General features: G+C 41.5%; 1 protein-coding gene across 1 annotated transcript in view; it reads left to right on the top strand.

Annotated features, from left to right (window-relative positions):
* Positions 1 to 337: 337 nt before the first annotated feature.
* Col24a1 (collagen type XXIV alpha 1 chain) overlaps positions 338 to 27,690 on the top strand; it is a 256,486-nt gene continuing 229,133 nt past the window's right edge. The window contains exons 1-4 of the mRNA XM_087897474.1: positions 338 to 465; positions 6,488 to 6,552; positions 19,880 to 21,360; positions 26,515 to 26,568. Coding sequence (XP_087753600.1) covers positions 410 to 465; positions 6,488 to 6,552; positions 19,880 to 21,360; positions 26,515 to 26,568 — 1,656 coding nt within the window. The 5' untranslated portion in view covers positions 338 to 409. The remainder of the gene's footprint in view (positions 466 to 6,487; positions 6,553 to 19,879; positions 21,361 to 26,514; positions 26,569 to 27,690) is intronic.

Here is a 27,690-nt window from a genome sequence, read left to right as displayed (position 1 = left end):
TACCCCGCCTTTCTCCTCCCAGGCCCAAAGCAGAGCTCTCCACTGGAGTCTCTGAGTCTCCTTTGAACCGCAAGTGAACTCCAGGGCTGCGCTCCCAACCCAGCTTCGCTGTTGCTGCTGCCCCCGCTGCCTCAGGGTGAAGTCTTGCTCACCTCTGTCCTTCCCAGGGGAGCACGACCCTGGCTACAGCTAGGCACGGAGCATCCTAGCCCTCTTCCCCGCCGGGTGCTGCTTCCTACCCCTACAGCGCTTCACCCTCCTACCCCACCCCACCCCCTTTTTTGCGGGTTGGAGCATGGTTCTCATGTGACTTTCCCCCCCTTTTCATGGACAGTACCTGCACCTTTAGCAGTTCGGAGCTGGCTTCTGTTTTCCATTAGTGCTTTGCTGCAGGGACAAATGCATACAAATGCATTTAGGAGCCTACAGGACAAGGCATGGAAAGGTCTCCCCCGCCACAAAAACGTAAGTAGCCCACCCGCCGCCGGAGGGGGGAAGGAAGGGGCTTTGGAACAACCCCCTCTCTCCATCCCCTATATCCACCACGGATTTGGAGATCTCTGTTCCTGCTCCTTGGTACTTTTTGGCGCTGGGATCAGGCTAGCTGCCGTGGCATCCTCCTCTTAACTTCTCAACTTGTAAAATACCGTGTTTGAAAGGAAGCAAACTTCTGCCAGGGAGTCTCAGTTTATGCTAAAGCGATCCTGTGGCTAGGGAGGAAAAGCTTGCTGGCCTGCATCCCAACATCCCCTCGGCCACTGCCCCAGGCATTTCCAGAGCCACTCTGACACCCGCCTGGGCTCCAACTCCAACTACCCTTGCACCCTCCTCCCCTTCTCCTGTTTCAGCCCTGGCTGAAGTCCTGTTTCCAGCTGTCTCAGGGAGCCCAACCTGGGCGACTTCTAGGACTCTAGCAATCCTCTGGATTCTGCCAGCACAGGTTTGGGACTAGGCTGCCAGGTGTGAGAAGTGATGACCTTGGAGCCTAGAAAGCAACTCCGCTCAGGGTCTGAGACAGTCACCTCTTCCTTTTCTTCTTCTTTCTTCCTTTCTTTTTTTCCCAGAAGGCAAACAAACATAACTCTCGCATCTGGAGTTGGGGCTGAGCCCTGGCATGTGGTCTGTCCGTGGGAAAGTGGTGCTTGCAGCCAGGATAGGACTGGGGAGAGGAGAGAGGGTAGGATGCGAAGGCGCGCGTCTACCTTTCCTGATAGAGCTTGGGCTGAGCCACCTTCTCATCTCCCGCCTATCCCTCCTCTGGGGAAAAGCTTGAGGATGATGACTCTCGGTCTTGGCTGCCCGTCTGGATGCCCCTGTTTCACAAGTTTGCATCTGGCGCCCTGAGATACAGCAAGGAAGGCTGCCGAGTTGTAGGTGGGGGGAGGGCAGAGCCCAAGCTGCCTAGTCAGCTGAGCGCTGGTGGAGGCGGAGTGGAGAAAGCCTGCCTTGTGGTAGTGTGTGTGCACACATACTGCCTAGTCCCCTGGAGCATCTCCAGTGTGCTCTCTGCTCTGACCTCTGCAAGCTTCCTTGCTGCAGGGCAATTTGCACCTCTAGGCACACCCCCTTTTCTAGGCACACACACACACACACACACACACACACACACACACACACACACGACACAATCGTGACTGTGTGCCTCCCAGTACTGGGAGCCCAGTAGTCCCCAGATGCTAGAAGCTCTTCCGGTGGCCTTCCCAGAGCTGCTTGCTCAGATCCAGGCCTTTGATCTGGCTTTTCTTGATAAGCATCCCACTCAATGATAGCTCTTCCAAGAGAACCAGGCAGAGTGGGGCTTGGATGTATCAGACTTACACAATTGAATGCATCTTTCGGGTTGTGCTGTGGGGCATGATCCCCTGCAGCTTGAGCTTTTTGGAATGCCCCAAGTTCTGCTCCGACTCTAGGGTCCTCTCTTCTTGACAGCTCCCACCTGCAAGGCTTCCCCTGAGTCACTGCACCCAGTGCAAGTAGCTCATACTTCATGGGGTCAGGGATCACAGGGATCACAGGGATCACAGGCCCCTGTCTTGCATGCTTTACAAAATCCTTCTAGAGGGTCCCAGGACTGATCCTGCATACATTCTTGGGAAACTTGGAGTTTGTATTGGGTCCAGATGATGGCCAGGGGTGGGGGAAGAGAAACTAAATAAGATTACACACACACATTGGTGAAACTTCTGAAGGAAATGACACCTGGTAGGTTGGGTGGGCAGGGACAGCAAATGCTTATGGAGAGGTGCTGGCATGGGTAGCAGTCAGTCCTGGATGAAGTTGCTGGTCTTCCTTGATCTCTGAGGGGATCTCCAGGTCAGAGACCAGGAGCCTAGCCGACCCCTGATCTCCTGATGCCAGACTTGTTCCGGTACAGGAGTCAGTGGGGGATGGGCTGTGCACAGTGAAGGGTGACTCATCACTAACCAGGTTGGAGGTCCTCATGGTTCCAACTGCACACAGGCAAAGTGATGGGGCAAAGTAGTTAGGACTGCATAGAGAACTTGTTTCTAGAAAAAAAAGTTAAAGAATTTAGAGTTCTTTAATCTGAAAACATGTCACCAGCACTTTAGAAAAAAAAAACTTTGATTAGTTGATGATCATTATGTCAGGCCCCTGGATTAAACTTTAGAGACCCCCAATTAGATGCCTGAGGTTTCCACTTACTGCCATCTCCTCGTGGTGATGTTCGGGAAGTTCCAGTTAGTCACCCAAAAATATTTATAGTTTTAAAATTGGATCCACACAGACATTTTCTTTCCCAAGGTTGCTCTTAAAATAGACTTGACTTTGTGGAATTAATAAAATAAACCTAAAATTTGAAAGGTTTTAGATGCATCCACTTTATATGTTGGGGGCTAGGAGTGTAGTTCAGTTGTTGAACTGCTTCTCTAGCAAGCATGGAGTGCCTGGCATGCATTCAGTGTCTAGCATTCAGGGAGTGTCTAGCATGCATCAGAGTGCCTAACATGCAGGAGTGTCTAGCATGCATGGAGTGTCTAGCAGGCATCAGAGTGTCTAGCATGCATGGAGTGTCTAGCAGGCATCAGAGTGTCTAGCATGCATGGAGTGTCTAACATGCACTGAGTGTCTAGCATGCACAGAGTGTCTAGAGTGCATGGAGTTAGTTTCTAGCATGCCTGGAGCCCGGGGTTCATATCCCCCACTGCCTACTACTGTGGATGCTGTGGCACAAGTCTGGACTTCCTAGTAGTCAGGTGGTAGAGGCAGCAGAATCCAGGTTCCAGGTGACTCTTGCTACATTGTATCCAGGTCAGCTGGTATAAGAGAGAGCCTCTCTCAAAAACAACAGACGAACCAACAAACAAACCTTGTTATGGTCATTAAAAAGCTTATAATGTTCCTTGTTATTGATACGGAACACTGTTTTCTAAGTTGCTTAGGTATTTGAGTGTTCAAATAAATGTTTAAAATAAATGGATATCTTAGGGAGAGGAGGTATGGTGTGTGGAAAGTAATTTGGGGAGTTGTTTAGACATTCTGTTTGGTACTCTGAGAAGTAGTCTGTTTGGTACTCTGTCAAGTCGCGGAGCAGTTTTAGTAAAACACCTAGACAAGCAGTTCTAGATTTTTTGTAAGCTGAGTCTTGCATCTAGATATGATGTTAGAATATATAATTCTACAAAAGCTCAGTTTAGTCTGCCATTTGTTTACTTATCATTTATCCAATTCTCCAACAACTATGTACTGAGCGTCCACCCTGGTCCCAGGTGGTAGATATACAATGCTCGAGAAAGAGACACAGTTGCTCCCCTAACAATGTGCAGGGTTCCGTAGAGAAGCAAAGGAAACAGGAATGAAAAAGGAGTGTATTCAGGCAGGTTATTTGAAAATCCTGGAGAGGTGGGGCATGAAGGCAGAAAGGGGGACAAGAGGAGGGAGGGGCAGCCAGAGAGAGTGTCAGGTGGAGGGAGAGGCTGAATGAGTCTAAACAGGAGGAAGGTTCAACTAGAGGAAACCTAGGCAGAGACAAAGCAGAAAGAAGATGGGATCCCCCATACACAGGTCCATCAAAACATTCAGGTGCGACATGGGGCAATCAATGCACATAAAAGGCTTGAGAGAAATAGTCTGAGCACCATTTCCAGGAAAAAGTAACTGAGCTAGAGCTACAGAGAGAAACAGAGGAGGATGAGAGATCTTCAGATCATGTCACTTTCCTAGCTGGATAAATGGAGGAGCCCTGACTTCTGGACAGACGGAGGGTGGGAGCACCTACTTCCTTGATCTTGGAATCAGGGTGCAGATATAAGTGGGGCACAAGTTTAGTAGGAATGAAGAATCTGTTGGTCTTATTGGCTGAAGGAAGATTCATTCATTCAAAAGCCTTTAACACTAGCATGGGCCGGCTTAACAACTGCCTTAGTGCTACTGGCTGGGTACATTTTTCTTCCCTTTGGACCACAGGCTCTTTGACTGCCTGACATCTTTAAGCATCGCTCCCCCTGCATTCAGGAGTTGCTCAAGTGCCTGGAGTTGTCTGTGCTGTGTGTGTGTCCTTCACACTGAGCTCAGCGGACAGTCTGGGAAATTTCGGTGTCGGTAAACCACTGGCAGTGCCTTTCCCCTGGAATCATCCAATTTTGCTCCCATTGCTGGGATGGAAATTTCTCTCAGCTATTTTGAGAAAAATAGATTTTTTTTTTTGCTATTTCTGGATCTTAGCTGTTAGTAAAACACAGAATCTATAAAGCTGTCAGGATGAAGACGTTTTTGCCATAAAAACCAAGGGTGAGAGAAAGGGCTGAAATGCTAGCTGTGGAACACAGGTGTTTCTCTCACCTTGCTCCACACTCCTCTGCTGGTTTAAGAGGCCACCAACTCACCAAAACGTTTGCTCTTCACAAAACTTCACAGGTCTTTCTTGCTGTTGTAAACTTCATCTTTGTAGAAACGAATGACGGTAGCCCGAAGACACGTATCATAAATCCAAAGGATCTCATGAGTACCCTAAAGAGAGATTGCTGGCGTTCTCCCAAAAGAATCTGGGCTTTTATGACAAAGAGAAGGTTGAATAGCTGCATCTAGGGAAGACTCTCAGAAAGGAATTAGCTCCTCGGATGTTCTAGCGATGACCTTTGAATGTCTGTTTTCCGACTAAATATTGGCCTTCACCTGGCTAGTCTGGTTGGTTGTGTTTTGAACACGGCTGGCATCAAACCAAATAACTAAAGGTGAGGCTAGCAGGCTAAATCCAGACCCTTTGATCCTTTATCAGACATCCTTAGATACTGTGGGCTGTCATCTTTAAAACTTTATGAAAATTTACTGACTATAATCTTGAGTTCTTCTAGACTTGCTCAGCTGTATTAAATGTCTGAGCATGCTGACTTCTGTAATGTGCAGAAATTAATCTTATACAATAGTCTTCAAACCTGTTTTGCCCATTAGGTCCACCTGGTTAATATTTGAACATACAGGGCTGGGGAAGTAACATAGTCTGGAAGCGTTTGGCTCTAACATCCACTTAAGGAAGAGCAGGGTACAATAGTGTACAACTGTCATCTTAGTGCTGGGGAGGGAGAGACAGGAGACAGACCTGGGCTTACTGATCTGTCAGTTTAGCCAAATGGGTAACTCAAAGGCAGTGAGAGACCCAGACTCAAAACGTAAGGTACAGAATAACGACTAAGACTAAAACATGGAGTTTCCAACTCTGGCTTCTACACACACACACACACACACACACACACACACACACACACGTAGGTGGAATTTTCCTGTTCCAACCACCTGTTCCCAAATAACTGACAGCCACTTCTCAAAGAACTGACTTGGAGACTCAATACAAATTATAAATGCTCAACCAATAGTTCATGCTTGTTACTAATTAACTCTTACCCTTAACCCATTTTTTCTTCAATCTGTGCTTTGCACCTGGTTTGGTACCTTTTCTCAGTAAGCCATGCCCATTTTATTTCTCTGCATCTCCTTGAGGTTCTCCTGACTCCACCCTTCTTCATCCCAGCATCCTTATTTTGGCTTTCCTGCTTAACTTTATCCTGTTCAGCTATTGGCCGATTGGCCAATTAATAAATTCATTGATAAATTAATAAAGAAGCTGTTCTTTATTAAGCCAATCATACACGTGACATATGTTCACACAGTGTCAGAAGGATTATTCCACAACACAAACATGCATGCATATTGTCTATACCATGGGCATGCTAAACCCAGAACCTTTGTAAGAGGGGAGAGAACTAACCAGGTATTAGCAGTCTTTTAAGCTCTCAGGTGATTCTAGCATGCACTCAGAAAAAAACATCTACAGCTTGTGGACCAGCTCTTGACCATCACTTGTCAAAGTAGAGACTTCAGATGTCCTCCCATCTGCAGCATCAGCTTTATCGGGAAAATCTTTGGAGAGGACAATTCTCAGGCCTCACTACAGACTCCCGAGCTAGAAGCTGTGTGACTTACCAGTTGTAAATGTCTAACAGTTTTTTGTTTTTTGTTGTTTTCCCCTTAGGAAACTGCTTCTTCGTTTTATTGTACTATGTACGGCCTGCATTACTGTTCATGCACAGGGACAAGGTAAGGAGGATCATCTTGTTACTTGTTACCAATTCTGAGCTGAGTGTGGCAATGTAAGTCTGCCCTTTTGTGGGGAAAGAAGGTAGGAAGTATAGAGTTCCAGACAAGCATGGTAGTTGGTAACAATGTAACAAAAATTACTTAAGGAAGGAGGTGTTTATTTGGACTCACAGTCTGAGGATGTTGTCTATCATGTCAGAGGAAGCTTGGTGGCAGGAGCTTAAGGTAGCTGGTCCATCGCATCTGTGTGTGCATGCTCTGTTTTCTTTTGCCTTTTTATTCAGTCCAGAACCCCAGCCTGTGGAGTGGCGATGCCCACATTAAGGGTGGATATTCCTACCTCAGTTAACTCAGTCTAGAAACTTGCTGATAGATATAGTCAGATATTTATTTCCATGGAGATTCTAAATCCCATCTAGATGACAGTCAGGATTTACTATCAGGGACAGTTAGCCTTGGCTACTTAGCAAGTCAGTGACCAGCCTGGGCTACATGTGATCCTGTCTCAAAACAAACAAACAAACAAACCAACAATTTCTACTTGCTTGTAGCAACCAAGGCACATTCCTTCTGAGTCATTATAACCTGAAATTTAGCATTAGACAGTAATAGAAGACTCTAGCCAGTGTCAGGAGGATGCAAGGGTACCAAAAAACATCAATTTGGGAGGGGGTAAATATGACCTTTAATAAATTACTCAGCTCTTCCGTCTGTGAAATTGCTTACATTTTTAAGAAAAGCCTCTATAAAAGGGAAGTTTTGTACAGTGGAAAGGCTTTGCTTGTGACCTCATTTCAAGTGGGAGTTCCTGGGGGTGGCAGACTGTAACTGAATAACCTTTGCCCTTCTTGCAACAACACACGCATGTAATAAATGTTCCATTTGGATTTGCATCATTCAGAAGCAAAATTTGCATATTAGTGAGCTCCCAACGTTATTTAATTCCTGCGGGGTGGTCTAGAGAATAGTGTTTTGCTTTGGTCTGCTAGCTTGCTGCACTCAGAAAACTTTGTATATCCTACTTTATTCATTTATTAAACATTTTGAAGTGTCTATTTCCCAATAACTATCCTACTATCCAATGACCAAAGTATAAATACAAAACTATCTCTGGCTTCCAAGTGAAAATAAAAGTGGCTTTGTCAAAGGTTCAAAAATTTTTTTCAAAGAGAAAACCCAGGAAGTGTGCTGGATTGAAGACATTAGCAGTGTGGTCCCTAGGTTCTCCGCCTCTCTCGCTTTTGTATCGCTCCATGCAACTGCCTGTATTCTCATAAAATCAGCTTTTTAATTTAGTAATCAACTCAAGGAGCCGCTTGTGACCTGAGTCCATCAATGATATGAAGGAATGACAAGTGCAGAAATTGCAGATGAGATGCTTGTTTGCAAAAGGGAGGCAAGCAAAGGAAGGAAGGGTCTTCTACTTAACAGATCAAAGTGGTAAAGTCAGCAGGAGCTGCGGTGATGGCTCAGTTAAGCATGCTTGTTGGGCTTGCCAGGGATCTGAGTTCTGTTCCCAGCACTCATTTTGGCCCCCTCACAGCTGCCAGGAACTCTAGTTCAGGGGACTGAACCCTTTTCTGGTCTCCAAAGGCCACCACTTGCACATGGTATGCACACACAGGAACAAATAAATTCTTAAAAGGGGGGAGATATCAAAAATTATGTTGTATAGTAAGCACAGTTATGACTTGCAACCTTAATGTGGTCAGATCAATTTGAGCTGGAGATGCAGTGAGAATCTCAGGAGTATGTCTGTATTTGTGAGACATTTTAAAACTTAAAAACGGGCATCAGAGTAATTCAAGCACGTGGCTTAAAGGGAAGTTGCACTGGGAAACCAAGTCTTTTGCCTTTATCTACTCTGAGATTCTCTAACACCTTTTTGATTTAATATTTGTTTTCTTAATAATATGCTTAAATATCTTATTGACTTCCTATTATTGATGATGAAGATTTAATGTTTTATATCATACTCATTTTTTTCATCCTATCATCTTCAGTGTAAATCCATAATTTCTTGGCATCATAACTCACCTTAATATGTCCATGTGAGTATTTTTATCATTGGCCTGTGTGTATTTGTATTTTTATTAACAATGCATCAAGATTGTTCTCTGTATATCCCCACTGCTTTTATGTGCATTCTATAACGTTATTAGTCGTTTCTTCATATGCTGTGCTGAAACAAATTTTAAAACATCTTTGAAAATTTTTCTCACCAAACACACCACAGTTCTTGAACATTTGTGAAACTTGGTTTTATCATATTTTCCTGGAGGTATACCTGGAGGTATATATATCCAGGTATATGTTCCTGGAGGTGACAGTTTTGTTGAACTTTAGACTGCTTAGTTCTCTATGGGGTCTATGCTGTTGGCGTCTTTTTCATGCACATTAGATCCATTCTCTTGGAACTCCCTTCTTTTGGTTCATTTGCCTGTTGATGTGGGATTCCCCTCTATATGCTGTGAGCATTATTGGTTAATAAAGGAACTGCTTTGGACCTATAGCAGGGCAGAACCTTGCTAAGCGGGGAAAACTAAGCTGAATGCTGAGAGAAAGACAGGCTGAGTCAGAGAGAAGCAATGGAACTGCCAGAGACAGATGCTGGGAACTTTAGCCAGTAAGCCACATCATGTGGCAATACACAGATGAATAGAAATGAGTAAATTAATATGTAAGAGTTAGCCAATAAGAAGCTAGAGCTAATGGGCCAAGCAGTGATTTAATTAATATGGTTTCTGTGTGATTATTTTGGTTTTGGGTGGTGGGGACAAACAAGGGGCCTCCTATTGCACCCTGTGTGTGTGATGTGCATCCTCAGCATAGTAGCTGAGCTGGGGCAGCTTTTGAAGCGTTGCCTTACTGAGAAGTGGTCTGTCTAACCCCCACATGGAAGGGTAGTGAGTGTTGGTGAGTAGAGAGTTTTCTTCTGTAAACTTTGTCTTCTCTGAAATTGAAAGGCTTTCATGGTTTTTGTTTTTTATCTTGCCGAGCAGTTAAAATTGATAGAGTAATTCTTAGTAGTTGAATTATGACCTGTTCTTTTTATTCTTGAAGTTTTTATAATCACTGGTTGTTGATGTTTTGAAGTTTATAATAATATGTCATGATATGAGTCTTTTCCTCCTGTTGAGTAGAATGGGCTTTTTCAACATGGAAGCACCATTTACTTTCTGGAAATTTCTCTTGGTTATGTCTGTATTTCTAATGAATTTCTTTTATTCTGCAATTTCTGTTGCATATTTGGATCTCCACAATCGAATTATTTACTTTCTTACTTTAAGATCCTACTTGCCATTTTTCTGAACATTTCTGTCCCTGTTGATCCGAATGCTGCCCCTGCCCACTCAGATTTCTCTTCATCCTTATAAAGACCAGCATCTTGCTCATGCTTCCCTGGTGCTCATACACATGCTTAGCTACTTCCCACTCTCCTACTCTAATCTTGCTAAGGATGGGAATAATATTTTGAATTTTTCTTCTTGTGCTGTCTTTTTTCCTTCCAAGTTTTCTTTGTTTTGATCTGATTTTTATATTGTAGATATTCTTTGAGACTCTGCAATTGTCTCTCTTATCATTTAAAAATAAGATAGGAAAATACATTTGGAAATTAGTTTCACATAGGCCTGACGAATGAGAGGCTTCATGTGAGGGTGTTGAAGAACAAGCCTGGCTGACTACCTTGTTGCAACCCAAATGTGTAGACCATGGAATGTCTTTAGAGAGGACCTGCTCCTTCAATTATGCATGAGAATAAAATCATAGTGGTTACCTCTATTTGAGTTCAGTGACTTTTGTATGGGATGGAGGGATTGTCTCTAATGTGTTAGGTAGATCTTTCCTGATTCCCTCATTCTGAATAGAATACCCCTTCTACACCTCTGCTCTGACTGAATCATATTTCAACATCTTCTGTCTCTGCATTCCTATTATGGTCTGAGTTTCTCATACACATGCTTAACTACTTTCCCCTGTCCCAGCACCCCAACTTGAAACCCCGAGCATTCAGTGAACTATAACCTCTCCTTCCTGAATCCTTCAAGACTTCCTCTGAGTTGACCCATTGTCTGGGACTGTCTACCTCTGCAAGCCCTAGCGTTCACTTTTTCAGCCCCTTGATGCATTTTCAAAAATCTCTTAATGTCTTAATGTCTTTGTCTCTGCTGTCTCTTCTAACCCTGGACTGATTGTGTGACTATTTCTAAAGGTGTCATCTCTCCTGACCCCGAGTGTGAAGACACATGTATACACACCCTTATCTAGAAGAGCGTCTCCTGTGTACCTTAATCCACTGTTACATAGAGGCTCTTCCTTCAAGCGACAGCAACGTAAACAAGGCACTTCATCATTGATTTTCATATGTAGTTTAAAGTGTTATTTCTCACTCTATGAATACATTTGCATTGATCTGTTTATACAGAATAAATGTGTTACTTACATTAAGAAAACTTTAAAGAAACAATTGTTGCTTTTAGCGTACCCATTGTGCCAGAGGTGTTGGAGCCGCAGCTCAGGTCTGCATCTGGATTACACTGCTAAGTAGTTGTGCGGCCTTGAATGAATCTCTGAAATGCTGTGGACCTTGTTTCCAACACATCAAAACGAAGATAAGAATCACATCATACGTGGCTTAGGGTGCACGAAATAAGATAACACGTGCAGGGCGTTTACATGACGGCAGTGCAATCAATCTTCCTAGAACGGAAGACCACAGTCTAGACCCACTTCTCGTCCCATATCCTCGGGGATTTGAAAACGTAAAAGCAACTGATCGTAAATCATTTCCTTTAGCTCCTTAACTCCGTGACCTGGAGCCAGGAAGCTTATATTTGAGTCACGATTTTGGCACCGCGTGGAAGTGACTGAGACAACCCTTGCAAAATGAATGCAGGGAGATCGTCTAGTTAATTTGACCATTTTACACAAGTTGGCAAGGAAAAGAAGAGTGTGCTGAGTACTGTGTAATCTTTCTTATGACCCTGGTGGTTTCATTTTAAATGATTACTTTTTTAAAGATTAGTTTCATTTATTTATTTTTAAATGTCGTATATGCATGTGATGTATTTTGATCTTATCCACCCATTCAGTACTATCTTCAAACTTTTTCTAGTACCCATCAACCCATATTTTTCTCAACTTGAAGTATTCTTTTAAATTTTTATTATTTTTAATAGCCCCTGAGTCCAATTAGTGTTGGCAATGTGGGGATGGATATGGGACCATCACTTTAATTTTTTAAAAAAAATTGGCATAAGTGCAGCATCAGAAAGAACATAGCAGCAGGACATGGCTAACCAAGATGTAAATTTAAAATATTGAGATGCTGTTGGAATTAATACATACCCATTTTGCTTTTTATTAGTAAGAGTTAACTCAACAACTTTTCAGACTCTAAAACTTGATAACTTTTTTTTAAAAAATCACTTAAATTAAAATTACTAAACAATTTAACACATCTCTAAGCTTTCAGGAATAATCACATATAACCCTTGTTCCTCCAGCTTGGGATGAGGTGTTGACAGGACTTTGTTTTCTATATCTGAAAAACAAATGTAGGTTTTTGTGCTACGACATCTGGCTTTTGTAGGCATGGCGTGTACACCCCATTGAGTCAATTACAATATCTGTATTTGCAGAGACTGGGGTGTATGCCACAGTGTTATCATCTGAGTCTGGACTTCTCCCTCCCTCAGCCCTCCTCCACCCATCCCTCTACTGTATTTCATTTCCTCTCATTTTATCTTTCCTTTGGGAGAGGGGACAGTCCGGCAGGATGACGAATGATGCATGTGGGGTCTGTCCTATGCTTGAGAAGCTCTCAAGGCTCGGGATTTGGGTCCAGGCTAGAAAAAACAGTGAGATCCTGCCTCTAAAATAAAAACAAAGTTAAAAAAAAATATGTAACCCTTCAGCTAGGTCGTACTGGGGAGTAAACCCCTGTGCAGGTAGATACTTTCAGTGGGACTTTGAATGGGATTTTCAAAACCGATAAGCTTTGGTATCTAAAAAGTTTAGAAGGAATAAAAATATCCAGAGTGGAGGATGCTGTAGCATAAGCAAGCAGTTATACCATGGACAAAAGGTGAAAATGTGGGTGCATTGCTTCAAGAACCATCCTTAGTTATGACACCAAGCTCAAGGTCAAAGATTCTCCAAGACCACAACCAGCTTCAAAACAGTAGAAAAACTCACAAAACTTCACCATGAATTTTTGTCATTGGAAAAGCAGCTGATGAAATTAGCTCAAGGATGAAGGGTCTAAAAGCTGAGAGTTTACTCAGCGCAAGCGCCAGGAGTTCAAAATGAGCTCAGTTAGCTTAATAACAAAGAGAAAATGATTTGTCTAGGGTGTAGTAAGGTGGGAGAAAAGATAGAAAGTGAGACAAGAGCGGTAAGTCAGGAACCAGTGACATGGATTCCCTGTGCCACACAAAGCCGTGGTAGGGTTTGAACCAGAGACGAGCCATAATCTCATGTATTCCATAGAAAGATCATGTTAGCTGCCCATGTGGCTGAGGGACTCTTTCCTGACAGGAACACTGAAGTACAAAAAATGAAGTGTGGGGAAAATATGTTGAGTTAGAACTGCTTTGGGGACCTGGAATTTTCTCCTGGATAAAGCCAGCAGAGGGTTGGATATGCAAAGCCAGAAATGAGGTCTGTGAGTCAGAATATGTGGTCGTCGCAGCTATGGTTTGAATGACGTCATTGGGCCTGCTGTTTACAGGAAAGAGGGCATGACTGTTGCCATGGTGACACCACCATTTATTCTACATTTAAGAAGCAGATAGAGGAGGGGGTACAGTCCATTCTGCTTGTAGGTAAAGTGAGATGTGTTACGAAAAGTCACTAAGGTAAGGGATTGACTCTTTGAGACGGTATCCAATGGACTCCTCTGCACTCCTTTGTTGTGTGGCCTTGGAAAAAGAATTTAGCTCCAACTTTTGCTAAGTGTAGGATTGGGAAGACAGTAGGGTCTACTATAGGGTTGTGAGAATTATGACCATACAGTAAAGTTCTTAGAGAAGGACGAAGTACGGAGGCAGAACTTAGTCCAGGTCACCACTGTTCTTTAAGAAATAAGGCAACACTAGTGCCTCGTGGTTCATCATCTACTTTTCTTTTCAAATGGTAACTGATTTCGTCAGTGACATGGACTAATGGTCTGGGTTGGTTTTGTGCTTAGGACTGCTAGTAAAACTAACTCATTACAGGTAACTTTCTTATTGTTGTGTATGTATTAGTACTAAATATCTAAATGTAACTCCAAATTATAATTTAGTAATGTCTAAGCCAGGCTTGAAGTAAGGATTAAAGAACTTGTGTTCTAGATGGGATTTTCTCTCTCTCCATCCCTCTCTCCCTCTCTTTCTGTACTTCTTTGCTTCCCTGTCTTCTTTCCTTTATTTTCTGTCTCTCTTGTATGTGCCTCTGTCTTTCAGCTCCCCAGTCTCCTTTCCATCAACTTCTGCCCCCAAATGTGCTCAGTCTGTGACAGATTAAAACTAGGATGCTCTTGTGTCACACTCCCTGGGAAGTTTATATCTAGTCACCTGAGATGCGGGGGTAACAACAGACAAACAAACAATGAAAATTCCACTCAGCTCCAGCTAAGTAAACAGTAGAGTTTCTACAGTAATTTACAGGAGCATAGAGGACTCAGGAGGCACATCACAAAGAGCCCACCTCAGCATGGGGGATGACTCAGAGCAGCAATATCCCTGGAGAATCTTGTGTAGCATTGAAACAACTCTCCCACTCCAGAGTCTCTTCCCTCTTAGTATTTGTGGATGGTAAGGTCCGGCCTATGTCTTTGTGGGTCCTCTGGGCCTTGAGAGCCCCCTCTGTTAGCGATATCTGTAAAAGTGATAAAGTGATGTTTGAAGAACATGGCAGCCATCAGGCCATGGGAGGAGACTGCCATTGTGTTGATCTTGAGGTGGGGCTGATGATTCAAACTCAGCTCAACTGTTTCCTAGTTGTGTGACCTTGATACCATTGCACTATTTCTGTTTCCTGATTTCAGCATTTGTGAAGGGAGCATAGACTTTAATTTTCTTTTAGATTTATTTTAATTTACATATAAGTGTTTTGCCTGTCTGTATGTCTATGCACCAGGGACCTGTTGAAATCAGAAAGGAGCATTGGCTCCAGGAAACTGGAGATACTGATAGTTGGAAGCCACCGTGTTGTGCTGGGAACCAAACCCAGGTCCTCTGCAAGAGTAACAAGTGTTCTTTACAGCTGAACGCTCTCTCTAATCCCTGGGCATAGACTAAGTAACCATGAACCTTTAAGATATTTTCTTCCCACTTCTGTCTCTGCATGTAGTACAACAGAAACAAGCTAAATAGAAGTAAATCCCAAGCTTGTCAAGTTGGGGGGGAAATGAGGAGATAAAATCTACAGGGGTCAAATAAGAAGAAAAAAAGAGATGGCACATAGATGTGACACAATTCAACAGTAGCATCCAAGAAACACTTCTAAATATCCAGTACTTCCTTTCTTCTGACTATCTAACCCTGGCACGTAAGTGCTAGGGACATCTGAGGAGGGGAGATGCTGCTCAGGGGCAAGTACTAGACAGAAGCATGGATCTTATAATTGGCAGCAGGGGAGAGGGCTCAGAAAATGTAAAAACCGTTTTCTGAGATGATGGATCCATTCTGAAGCATGAAGAAACAGGAATGAGCCCAGAGGAAGGAGAGTGAGGTAGGCAAAGCTGGTAGTGCCCGTCCTCCTGGACTGGCATGGAAGGCTGATGTTCTTCTCACAGCACCCCTATGCTTGGCCAGGAAATAATGTGCAAGTCAAAGGATTTGATGCAGCATAAGTAGAAAGGTACTAAGAGAAATGCACACAAATGTGCCAAAAATACAATGCATACAAAAATTACTATGAGATAGATATTCTGGCTACTTATTAAAAACAAAGGAAAAACTCAAGTCAGATCACCTGTGTGAAGAAAGATGATGAAACATGAACATAAGAGGTTGGGAAAACGAAGGGCTGGCAAGAAGTTAAACTAAATTAGACTCGTGGGTTTATGGACTCAAAAGTCATATAAACCAGACCTTACAGACTGAGATAATATTGGAGACAGCATAGAGGGAAATTATACAGTGTAGGAGACACAGCAAAACAGAAATGGATTTCATTAACAAATTAATAAAATTCTAATGGAATCCTTGTATAAAAATAAAGAATCGGAGAACAGAGAAAGTGGACACTGAAGTCTAACTCCATGGGGGCTATTAAAGTCTCCACAAATACCTTTGCAGGTGCTTATGAATCTTTATTGGGATTAAAAAAGTATTAAAGCTAAAATCCGCCAAAAACAGATCCTCTTGGTTTTTTTGTTTGTTTTATTCTTTAATAAAGTTGTATCTTCCAAAAAAAAAATAAAGCTAAAATCAGTTTCCACCACTCTCTGGATGCATTGCTGTTAGGTCAAATTTTAGTAACAATCCCAGGCAGCAACATAAAATACACAACTTATAATACAAACTTTAAAAAGGCATAGGAAATGCATAAAAATAGTTTCTGCAAAACCAGCAATGAGAAAAGCACCTATGAAATCTAGAAGATGTGGCTAAAGCACTCCCAGGCAGATGCTTAGCATAAATACCTTTGTAGCCAAGTGAGTCAACTTCCCAAATTAGAAAAAAAAAAATAAAGTAGAAAAAGTTTAGATTAAAATCTGACCTGAGCTCATAATACAGAAAATAGAGAAAAGCAGAAAAGCAAACCAAAAGACTGAACTTAAGATAATGTGACATTATCTTGAGAATGGAGCAAAATATTTAAATCAGAAATGGAAGCAAAAAATTGCAAAACTATGCCACTAGAATAGGATTGCGAAGAAAACTGCATGAAGATTTCTGAGTGGTACATTTAGTATCCTTCATGAAATTTAGTGTTTCTTATAAAAATACAAATCAGGTTGTTTGTATTTTTACAAATAATTGGCTGTGGGTACAGACATGAGGTAGGACTCAACATAGCAGAGAGGAGACGCTGGACACTGAGGAGTCGATGGAAAAGCCTGTGTGGTAAGCCTGGTTGGCTGCAGAGTTCTATGAAGTCATGAGAAATAAAAAGATGATTCCAGAATCATCTAAATTCACTTAATGATCAAGTTTATTTAATGTTCCACAGCATGATAATGAAATTGCAGCCTGCTGAGGATAGGACAGTAAGGCAAAAAGGTGAGATTAGCTGGATGTGTACTGATGCTCGAATGCTGCCTGAATTATTAGTCGAGAAAGTAACCAAGGATGAAAGAATAATGCACAGCAGCAAGCAGACCGTCTTAGGAATGTATTCTCAGTTCATTCACAAAAACCTTATTGAGGGATGGCTGCTCCAAGCCATGTGACTCTTTTACAAGTAATCCATTCTAAATACTACAATACGGCAGAACTGAAGTACTGATAAGATACCAAGAACACCTATCCATTCTTAAATTTTCAGATTAATACTCTTCCTAATAATATCTCATTTTAATAGGATCAAATTACTACTTGAAACAGAGACTCTCTTGCAAAGCAGGTGTTCCAAGGACAAAGGTGAAACCCTTGATATCACATCAGAAACTTGTGTCAGAATGACTGACTTACGTGACACATAAGGTGCCAATAATAATTTTGAATAATGACTTTAACGGACTCTATGGTAATATATACATTAAATTGAAGCATTGTAATTTTCAGAGAAACAACACTTCTCCATGGTTTTATCCTGGGAATGAGATATGAATATACTTGGAGTCAGGGAACACTAGGCATGTGAACAAAGAGTGCACATTCGTTTCCTGATCACCCAGACCCAAATAATCACACAGAAACATTATTACTTCCAATACTGTTTGGCCAATGTCTCAGGCATATTTCTAGCTAGCTCTTACATCTTAAATTAACACATTTTTATTATTTTATATTTTACCCCAAGGCTCGTGGTTTGTTACCTGTTGCTTCTTGGGCAGCTACATGGCATCTCCTTGGCTCCACCTACTCTCTCTCTGTCTCTGTTTGAATTTCCTGCTTGACTGTATTCTGCTAAGCCATTGGCCAAAACAGCTTTATTTATCAACCAATAAAAACAACACATATACAGGAGGACCTCCCACATCACTAGGCAGGAATCCCTCCAGTCAGTTTGCCATGGACACACTTCAACCGTGTGAGTTTTGTTAAAGATTGGTGATAAGCATAGTTAACAAATTTATCTGGTAAGTAATTTATTTTGCATATGGAAAGAAACAACCATGTTGTATATTATAATAAAAATTTTACATTAGTTTTTTTTACATGAAATAACATGAGAGAGCAAAGGTATTTTTTGTAAATTATTTGCTATTGCTTTAAAATTGGCCACTGAATCTTTGGGGGAACTTAAATTTCTGCATTGTTGTTGGAAATATTTTTATGGAAAAGTTTGGAACTCATTATCACATAATACTTTAGACTACACAGTTATTCCCTTTATTATTGCTATCACTATTTCATTCACAGCTGATGATTGTACTCTAACTCACTGGTGTGTTTGTACCAGTTATCTCTGTGAGAAAACACTTCAAATATAGTACTGGATTACACATGAATAATATTCCATAACTATTTCATTGTTATGCATAGTTGTCAGACTTGAGCCTCGGAGTCTCTTTCATGCTTCATTCTTTGCAATGAACAGAAACTCTCAAATATCTACTGCTTTGCCACAAAAGGAAAATTAATAGAGCCAAGTATTCTTAACTAATTTCACCTTTTTTCATTTTCCTATACATACTGCAATTCTTTGCTATTATTACAGGCACGCATAGATGCAGATGGATCACACCTTTGACTAAGCTGACTGTAATTTTAAGAAAGATTTATTTTATTTAATTAGTGGCATTAAAAGTTATATGACTCTAAAGGTGAATATGAAATCAGATTGGATTCTGGTGGGACAAGCTCACTCGTTCTGAAATTCTAGAACTCTTTGCAAGGGAACAGTAGAAGTGTAGTAATGAATCAGACAGAACCTGTCTTTCGGGACTTTATAGTTGATTGAGAGAGACAAGCAGATCACTACTGGCAATAATATAATGAACAATGGATTTGTTAAATCCATAATTATATTAAAGCCATATTGTAGAAACTACACATTACATAATAGATATTGAAAGGGAGTCTGAACTGGGTACAAATCACTGAAGAGGACTGGAAATATGAAAGGCAGAGAAACGTGAAAGGGACAGGGAAAGAACAAGGCTAACAGCAAAGCGAATTTGAATACCCTCTTCACGCCTCACTCAAGGATTTGGGTTCCCAAGGAGCTTTACGCATAATATATGATTAAAGTATTAGTCAAAGAAAGCTTCAGTTAAATTCCCAGGAGTTTGGAAAATTAGAACTTAAGCGATGGTGTGAACCTAATTTATTAAAAAAGAAATTGTGAGCTACAAGCTACTCTCACCCACAGGGTTTCCATTCTGTCCAAACATAGATGTCGTTAAATGTTAAATTATTAGTTCAGGACATGGTGACGTTTCAGAAACTGTGAGTGTGCACTATGGTGAAGGGGCAGGAGTTTCAATAAAGTGAAAAAGAACAAAGCCACCAAACTTGTTTTTAAAATATTTGGGGGACTAAAATACAGTGATGGGGGGGTACACGCACACCTGCTTCATTCAAATGACTGAAGGTTACAACTCTCTCTAGCATTGGCTACCTAGAAATTACTTATTGATTGCTGCCCACCACACTTTTCTGTGAACACCCAGACCTCGGAACAGGCGCGCTCTTTCCCGAACCAAGCCCATGAGAATGGATTAATATCCTAAGGGTTGAAGCACACAGACATAAAGAGACCTGCTCATTCACCAAAGAGTAAATGGCCACTTTATTAAACTCAAGTCGGGTATATATACTAGGGGGCAAGGGGGCAAAAGGGCAAAGCCCCCTCCCATCAGGAACAGTGGAAGAAGATGACAGGTGCCAGGAGCCCAAGGCCAGAAGCAGCTGCTGGGCAGGCGTGGCAGGCGTTTAGGGTCTGTGCTGGAACCTTGTTTACAGGTGGAATTACCATAACAAAAGAGAGCCAAGTTCTTTCTAAGCTAAACCCTCAGGCCTCAGGCCTGTGCAAGTGCAGAAAAGTCAGGGAGACAGAGGTCAAATGGCCCTGCAAATCACCAGGAACAAAAGGGGGAAAGACCTGTGTACCTACAATTGATAAAGCATGCTTATGTTGATTGGGAAAAAGTTTTGTGTCTATGCTCAAGCATTTGCATGAATGTACCAGTAAGATCCTTTCTCCCTTCCTCTTCTTTCATTTCCAGGCATAGATATTCTTCATCGACTAGGCCTTGGAGGCAAAGATGGAAGATACGCATCACCAGTTACTGCTGTACCATCGTCACCCACACCATTACCTCAGAGGGTCCAGCTGACAGAATTTGGTGTCACTTTAAAAAATAATGCCTACATCGAGTCACCTCTCGTGAACATTTTACCAGTCAGCTTCAGACAGCCACTGACCGTATTGATTGGGTTGCAGTCACGTAAAATGAACAATGCATTTCTCTTCAGCATTCGAAACAACAACAGGCTGCAGTTAGGAGTACAGTTACTACCTAAGAAACTGATAGTGCACGTTGGAGGAAAGCAATCGGTGGTTTTCAACTACAGCGTCCATGATGAACGTTGGCACTCGGTTGCCATCACTGTTAGAGACCGCGTCGTCTCCATGTTCGCCGAATGTGGGAAGAGGTATTTTAGCGGAGAGACTTCTTCAGAGGTTCAGACCTTTGACTCTCACAGTGTGTTCACTTTGGGAAGTATGTATAATAATTCTGTCCACTTTGAAGGGACAGTGTGCCAACTGGACATCATTCCTTCCACAGCAGCGTCTGCAGACTATTGCAGATACATGAAGCAGCAGTGCCCCCGAGCAGACGCATCCCAAGCTGAAACAAGCCTTCCTCACACGGCAGTAATGCCAACCAGACACCCTGAGCACACACCCTTGCCCAAAAGATTTGATGAAACGGAATTACCAAAAGAGGCACTCATGGATCACACTCCTGTGCCCAAAGGATTTGGTAAAACAGAATTGCTACAGAAGAGTTTCACAGAACACACTCCCTTGCCCAAAGGATTTGGTAAAACAGAATTGCCACAGAAGACATTCTCTGATGGCAAAAATATCCCAAATATCAGAAATAACAATTCTTCCACAGTACAGGGAAGCCAAGAGTACCAGACATCATGGTCCCGGTTGACTTCTTTCCGTCCAGAAAATGCCTCAGCTGTGACTCTCCCAAACTACGAACTTCAAGCTAAAGACATCATCAACAAGGAAGAGGTCAATTTAAACCCCCCAGTGTCTTATCGTCATAGTGAGGCAAGAATAAACACAGAGAAGAAATTTAGCCCCCCTTTAGATGGATCAGACAACACCACCCAACACAATGAGGAAGCAGCCGGCCTGCCCTTGCCCAAGCAGGCATTGCCTAGCATTGCACACACAAATCAAGAGGCCATGACTGATCTCAAGAAGAAAATCACAGTAAATCTATACACCAATGAACTCATGGAAAGGGAAGAGATTTTAAACACCTCCTTGTATAGAGGGACGCTTGGGCCCTCTGTGGATAACCACCTTGAACTAAGGAAGGAAGGGGAATTTCACCCTGATGCTACTTATACCATCGACCATAGCTATGAAGCCCAGCCTTATGATTATTATTATTATGAGGATTATAGTGAAATGCTTGACTTGGAGTATCTGAGAGGGCCTAAAGGGGACACTGGACCTCCAGTAAGTTGGATTTTTCTTTTTAAACTATGTCTTAATGCACTAACTTACCATGTATTTCAGAGAGGTGTCTGGACCCAACACCACAGCATAGACCAGGAGACCAGGGCAGTGTAAGAAATGTATCTGGTCACAGTGGGTGACTCTGTGCTTATGGTCACAAATCGCCTAGTGTACAACTCTGTCTCACTTATACTGTTTTTAATTAGCAGGCTGAAAAGTTACCTAATTCTTGGTAAAGAGGTGGAGAAACTATACAGTTTTCTAATTCAGTTGAAATCCAACCAAGAATTTAACTGCAAAGTATAGATTTATATGCTTTATGAAAAGAAAAAACATAGGCTCAATGCCTAGTTATGTTAAAAGAATATATAAAAGTTAGATGATGGGAAAATATAGTAAATATACCAATTAAGTATGCCTTTATCAAAATAACATCAAATGGATTAGCAAAGAGTATTATTTGGTTTTAGGTAGATGTTATTTTGTAGACAAATGCTAGACAAAAAACAAATTGTGATGTTATCATTCTCAGCGTAATATTTCATTTCCATGGTGAATAATGCATTTTGTTACCTCTCTAATGACAAGCCAACTTACAAATGGATTAATGTACACTCTCCTTACTTAAATAAAATGCCCATTCTACTTACATTTGAGAGGAAAAGGCCAGTCTATTTAATGGAGAACCCCAAGACAATCTACTGGTTCATAAGCAAAGTTGTAAAACACTGGTCTGAAATTTTCAGCTCTGAATATCTTCCATGGTGCAGGTACAATTAGAGATCAACATTTGACCATCTCTGAAAATTACTTACAACCCCATTTGAGATTAATGTTGGAACTGCTTGTTTTTGTCTTTGATATTTGTAAATCTTAAGTGATTTGCCTGCATGTCTCAAAAATGTTATTTCAAAAATTTAAGTATACTACATATGTTCTAAGAGGACAGCTTTTTATTAATATTTTCTTGTCTTATATTTGTGGATGTTTTGTCGGCATGTCTCTCTGTACAACATGAATGTCTGGTGGCCATGGAGGCCAGAAGAAAGCATTCAGTCCCCTGGAGTCACAGACTGTTGTGAAACACCATGTAGGCGCTGAGAATCAGACCCAGGTCTATCAAGTGCTCTTAACTGCGGAGCCATCTCTCTAACACCATTAAGACACATCTTCATTTGATGAAAATATAGGTTGAATCATCAGCTGAGTTCCAGAAGTTATAGACTGAGATAAGATGATGTTCTATTCTTGGCTGGTGTTTCCTTGTGGCTATTACTTGAGCAAGTTGTCTTCTTAAAGCAAACTGTTGAGAGTTACAATAAATTCAATAGCTTCACTGCTGTATAGAATCAACCCCTTTGCAGTACCTATAGAGAATTATAGGTTGCCACCTACTTTCCTCCAAAAGTTACTGTAGTGGGGTGAGTATTAATCTCCTAATCTCTTCCATAAAGCCCCAAATCATTATTCCATCTGTATTTGTAAAGTAATGATGTGCTCAACAGGCATTTCCTTAGTCTATGCATAACTTGAGGCAGAAGCACAGACCCTTTGTTCTGAAGAAGCATACATTTCAATAAGAAAAATTAAGTACATGTGTAACTATATTTTGTGGTGAAGCAAGATACACACTATTGGGTGCTGGAGAGATGGCTTGGTGTTAAGAGATAGCATTGCTTCTATTCTTAGTTCAGTTACTAGCATCCACCTTGGGCAGCTCACAACCACCTATAATTCCAGGTCTAAGGGAATCTGAAACCTTTGGCCGCTGAAGGCACTGCTCTTATAAGTGTGAGTACACACACACACACACACACACACACACACACACACGTACACATATACACAATTAAAAACAATAAAATAAATCATATGTGACTGAAAGACATAATCTCATAAACTAAATGTGTGGGGTGAAAAACATTATTTTGGAGCCGACCTCCAGGAAAGAACCCAGATAGATCCCTACACTAGGTTCTTAGGACAGAATTATGTAGGACTGAACTTGAAGGAGTAAATATTTTGATGGATGAGAAAGGCAGATTTTCCTTCCTAACATGGGGAAGTTAGGAGTAGCAACCATCACTCATTGACGTGGACGATGCTCTAACTCACCCTTTCATATGCCTTCTCTTAGAGAAGCCTTGCTGATTAGTACCATTGTCCTCATGTTTCAGTGAAAGAAGCTGAAGACGGAAGGTGTTTATTGTTTTGCCAATAATAGCACGGCTAGTAAATGATACAGTCAGGATTTAAATACAGAGTTTCTGTCTCTAAGGCCAAACTCTTTTATGTTAGGCTGGATAATGACTGATAAAAACTCAAGCAAGTCATTAATGAGTGTCGCATCATGGAGAATCTCAGCTGTCAAGCTGATAAGTTAGAACTTTATACTGTTCTCCAGAATTTTTGTAGATTTCTAATTAAAAAAGACTAATTTACAAAAGTCAGTCTGGCCATAGTCCCCCAAATAGGTGGGAAGTTCCTGGTTCCATCTTGGTGTTGTATGATTTGGACGTGATTCAGGTTGGCAGGAGAGAAAATGGGAAGGTAGATTCGAGAGATGTTTTAAAGGAAGATTTATAATAGAACTTGCATGTTAAGTGGATATGGAGTCCAAGTTAAAAAAAAAATAAATCAGAGATTGTTGTCAGATAGTCAGAGAGTAGCAATAACAATACTGAAATTAATGATGTGAATCCATCCATTTATCAGCAGCAGCAGGTGGTTGATAAGAAGAAAGGCAATGCCATTCAGTTGAAAGAGTTGGAAAAGCAAAGCCAAGGCTGGAGTACAAACCCGAGAGTCTTTTTTGTCAGTGCTGCAGCAGAAATGATAAGGTTGTGCGATATTTACAGAGAAAGAGCTGTACAAGAGGGCAGGGAGCTAAAGCAGAGGGATCTTCGCTTGCTGGTTTTAGAAGAAGAAACCAGAATAGCTGAAATGATGGCAGAGAAAAATATCGTGCTTTTTACAAAAGCCAGGAACAAAAGAGATTATTTGGGGGGAAGAAGTTGATTGGCGTTGCTAAGAGTTACTGAGAAGTTGAGAACGGAGTGGAGGTCCTTCCGATGAGAAAATCGCAGCTGAGCTTGGAGATTCCAAAACAGGGCAGCAGGGCGGGGGACGGAAGATTACAGAGTGCTAGCGGGAGAACGACTGGTGACAGATTTCCCTGAACCTGAAGATGCTGTTTTCCTTCCTGATCTTTGTATGTGAACCGGTGGACTGGCCAGTTTCCCAGTTTGGGGTGATAGCATTTTTTTTTTCTGACTTCATCCCTATACAGTTCTTTTATAGTGCATTTTTTAATTTGTAATTTTATAGACACATAATAGATGTGCATGTTTATATACAATGCGATAACCCAAAAACACATAAAATCAAGATATTGAGTACTTTTATCTCCAAGTCATTTTTTGTGTGGATCCTTCAACTTTTGTGTTCCAGCTCTTCATGAAATACAGGTTACTGTAAACCAGTGACCCACTGTGCTGGAAGACCCAAGCACCATTCCTCTGTAACAGCACCTTTGTGTACAGCCCCTGCCCCCCACCACATACCTCCTCCAAAACCCCAGAAATTGCTCTACTTTCTTCTTTGAGCCTGTTATACTTATAATTTTATCTTCTATGCTTCCATGAGACTATATGGTGCACTTCTGCATCTTCCAATTCCATCCTTGGCATGCTGTCCTTGCCTGTGATACGTAGCATATTTTGTTACCTAATCACCTCCTGGTGGATGCCCTCACTTGGCCGCTGCTGGCACTGCCCTGATAAACATGGAGGAGCAGATTTCTGTCTCCCATGCTGACTTGAGTCATATATATCTGTATGTATGTATCTGTATGTATACATATGTATCTGTATGTATGTATGTATGTATATCTGTACATATCTGTATGTATGTATGTATGTATGTATGATAGTGGATGGTGAGGTCGATCTATTTTTAGGTTTTGTGGAATGTTCATACTGCTTTCTGTAATTGACAAACTAATTTGTATACCCACCCACAGAGTTTATGAGATTTTCTTCATCCTTACTGTATTTGTTATTTTTTTGCTGTTTGGAAAGATAACTTGGGGGGAGATGGTATCTCATTATGGGTTTAATTGCATTTAACTAGGGAAACTGAACAGTTTTTTTACATGCTTATTAGACACTTGTATATCTCAATCAACAAACGTTCATGCCGATGACTTGTCCATGTGCAGAGATTATTTTGCTGTGAGGTTTTCAAAACTTTGATGTATTCTATGACTAATTTGTCTGAGGAATGGTTTGTAAATATTTTCCCATACTGAGGGTTATCTTCTTGTCCTTTTAATTTAAGATTTAATTTCATTTTCTGTGTCTAAATATTTTGCCTTCATTTACAAAACTGCACTGCATGAACGCCCGGTCCTTGCAGAAACCGGAAGAGGGCATTGGATCCCATGGAGCGGGGTTATAGACGGCTGTGAGCTACCATGTGGATACTAGAGACTGGACCCAGGTCCTCTGCAAGAACAGCCAGTCTCTTAATCCCTGAGTTGGCTTTCTAGTCCCACCATTTTTTCTTTGTAAGTCATTTAGCTTTATTAGTGAGCTCTGTCACGTTTGCTATGAGACAGGTTTATTACATCTTTAAAGGAATACCTCAGCACAACAGGTTAGCACCTCATGAAGTTCCTTGGTATAATTCTTTTACAGAAACACAAAATGCTTAGTGCTTCCTTTTCTTGAGGTTAAAATGCTCTTTTGAAGTGTGTTAAAGAAAAGAAAAAAAAAGCCTGCACTTGAGTGCCAGGTCTAAGTTGAATTTCTCCTTCCATAATAAAAACGAATTTGGTTAAAAAAAAATGTGAGTAAAAATCACTCACAAAACCACTAGTTATACTCTCTGTAGAATCCAGAGAGCGTGGCTGTAGTTGTAAGCCAAGGACGTCCCGCGGCCATTTCTGGCCAGATTAAAGAGGAGAAGTGGTAGGGTCTCACCTCATCCACGCTGATGTGGGCTAGAAGGTAATGTGGCTTTAAAACCACTGTCAGCCGGGAACAGAGAATGGGGGAGACAGGAGTTATTGTGGAGTAGACGTAGGACAAATATTTGTGAGAAAGACATGATTACGATTTATCCTGCCTAATACCTTGATGTTTTCTCCCTAAGGGTCCCCCTGGTCCCATGGGTATCCCGGGTCCATCAGGCAAGAGAGGCCCACGGGTGAGTAGACGGACTTCAAATCATGTTGTCAGATAGAAGTGTAATATTCTAGGGTCTTTGTTTTTTCCTAATGCTGGACAGTATGGGCATCCCCTGTAAATGTGTCTTCACACTTATCTCCTGAAGTTCAGCCTGGTTTGTGTGAGTGTAGGCAGCCAAAAAACTCTCTGTGAAAATGTTCAGGGAATAGGGTCAACTTTGGAGAGCTGTGGCTGGTTGGTTAGCCCATCACATTATTCTTAGTTATAAAGTGATAACCAATGTTCTAAGGTCAGGCTTGTTTGGGTCTGACTGCCTTAAAATAGTGCATTCCTAGACTGTACAGTAGGAAATACTGGAGTCATCAACTAGAAAAAAAAATTATGAAGGGAAAAAGCTGCCTATGGATCAGCAGTATTTTCTCACATAAATGGGTCCCATGAAAGATTTATTGCTCTGTTAGAGTTAGTTTCTCTCAACCTAGAGAAATGTAGATTTTTTTTTCTGGAGAAAGTCTTTCTTGTATAAACTGAAAAAGAATTGTGTGATACAAAGACAGATGCAAACGGCTCTAAGGTAACGGACTTTCTTTGCACCCTTACTTAAATCATACCAAGAATATAAAACCAAATCGCTGTAAAATATTGCTTTGCACTTTCTATATCCCCACCAAATGATTGTGCATCTGAAGGCGAAGGTAAATTCCCAGTGTGTTTTTGCTCTGTTTAGCATTTTCTGAAGCTCTGGGGTTGATCGTCTATCAGCCTCTCCTACGTCATCGTCTATTCTGGGTTCTCCCTCACGTCAGTCCCTCACGCTCCTCCTTCTACCTTCTCTGTGGAGAATTTGGGAACTTACTTTTCTTCTCTCACCTTCTTAGCACTGATTCTATTCCCTCGTTACTCCAAAGGTATTATTTTCCGACAGGATGACCTTCAGGTTCTGAATCTCAAACTACACTCAAGATGCAAGGGGTCCTGTCTCTAATGTCCGCCCTTCTATTTGCCCAATCTGCTAGCTCCTAAGGCGAGAACAATCCGCTTCTTGGGACCAGTTATTTTGGGTGTATTCCTAGTTTCATGCCCTATAATCAACTCTCTAACTTGAAAGTTGAAGCTTTGCAATTTCTCTCTCCCTAAATTT

This window comes from Myodes glareolus, chromosome 17, assembly GCF_982192425.1.
Source record: "Myodes glareolus chromosome 17, mMyoGla1.1, whole genome shotgun sequence".
Classification (NCBI taxonomy): Eukaryota; Metazoa; Chordata; class Mammalia; order Rodentia; family Cricetidae; genus Myodes; species Myodes glareolus.
The sequence above is the reverse complement of the archived record's forward strand: the minus strand, read 5'-3'. Positions and strand labels throughout refer to the sequence as shown.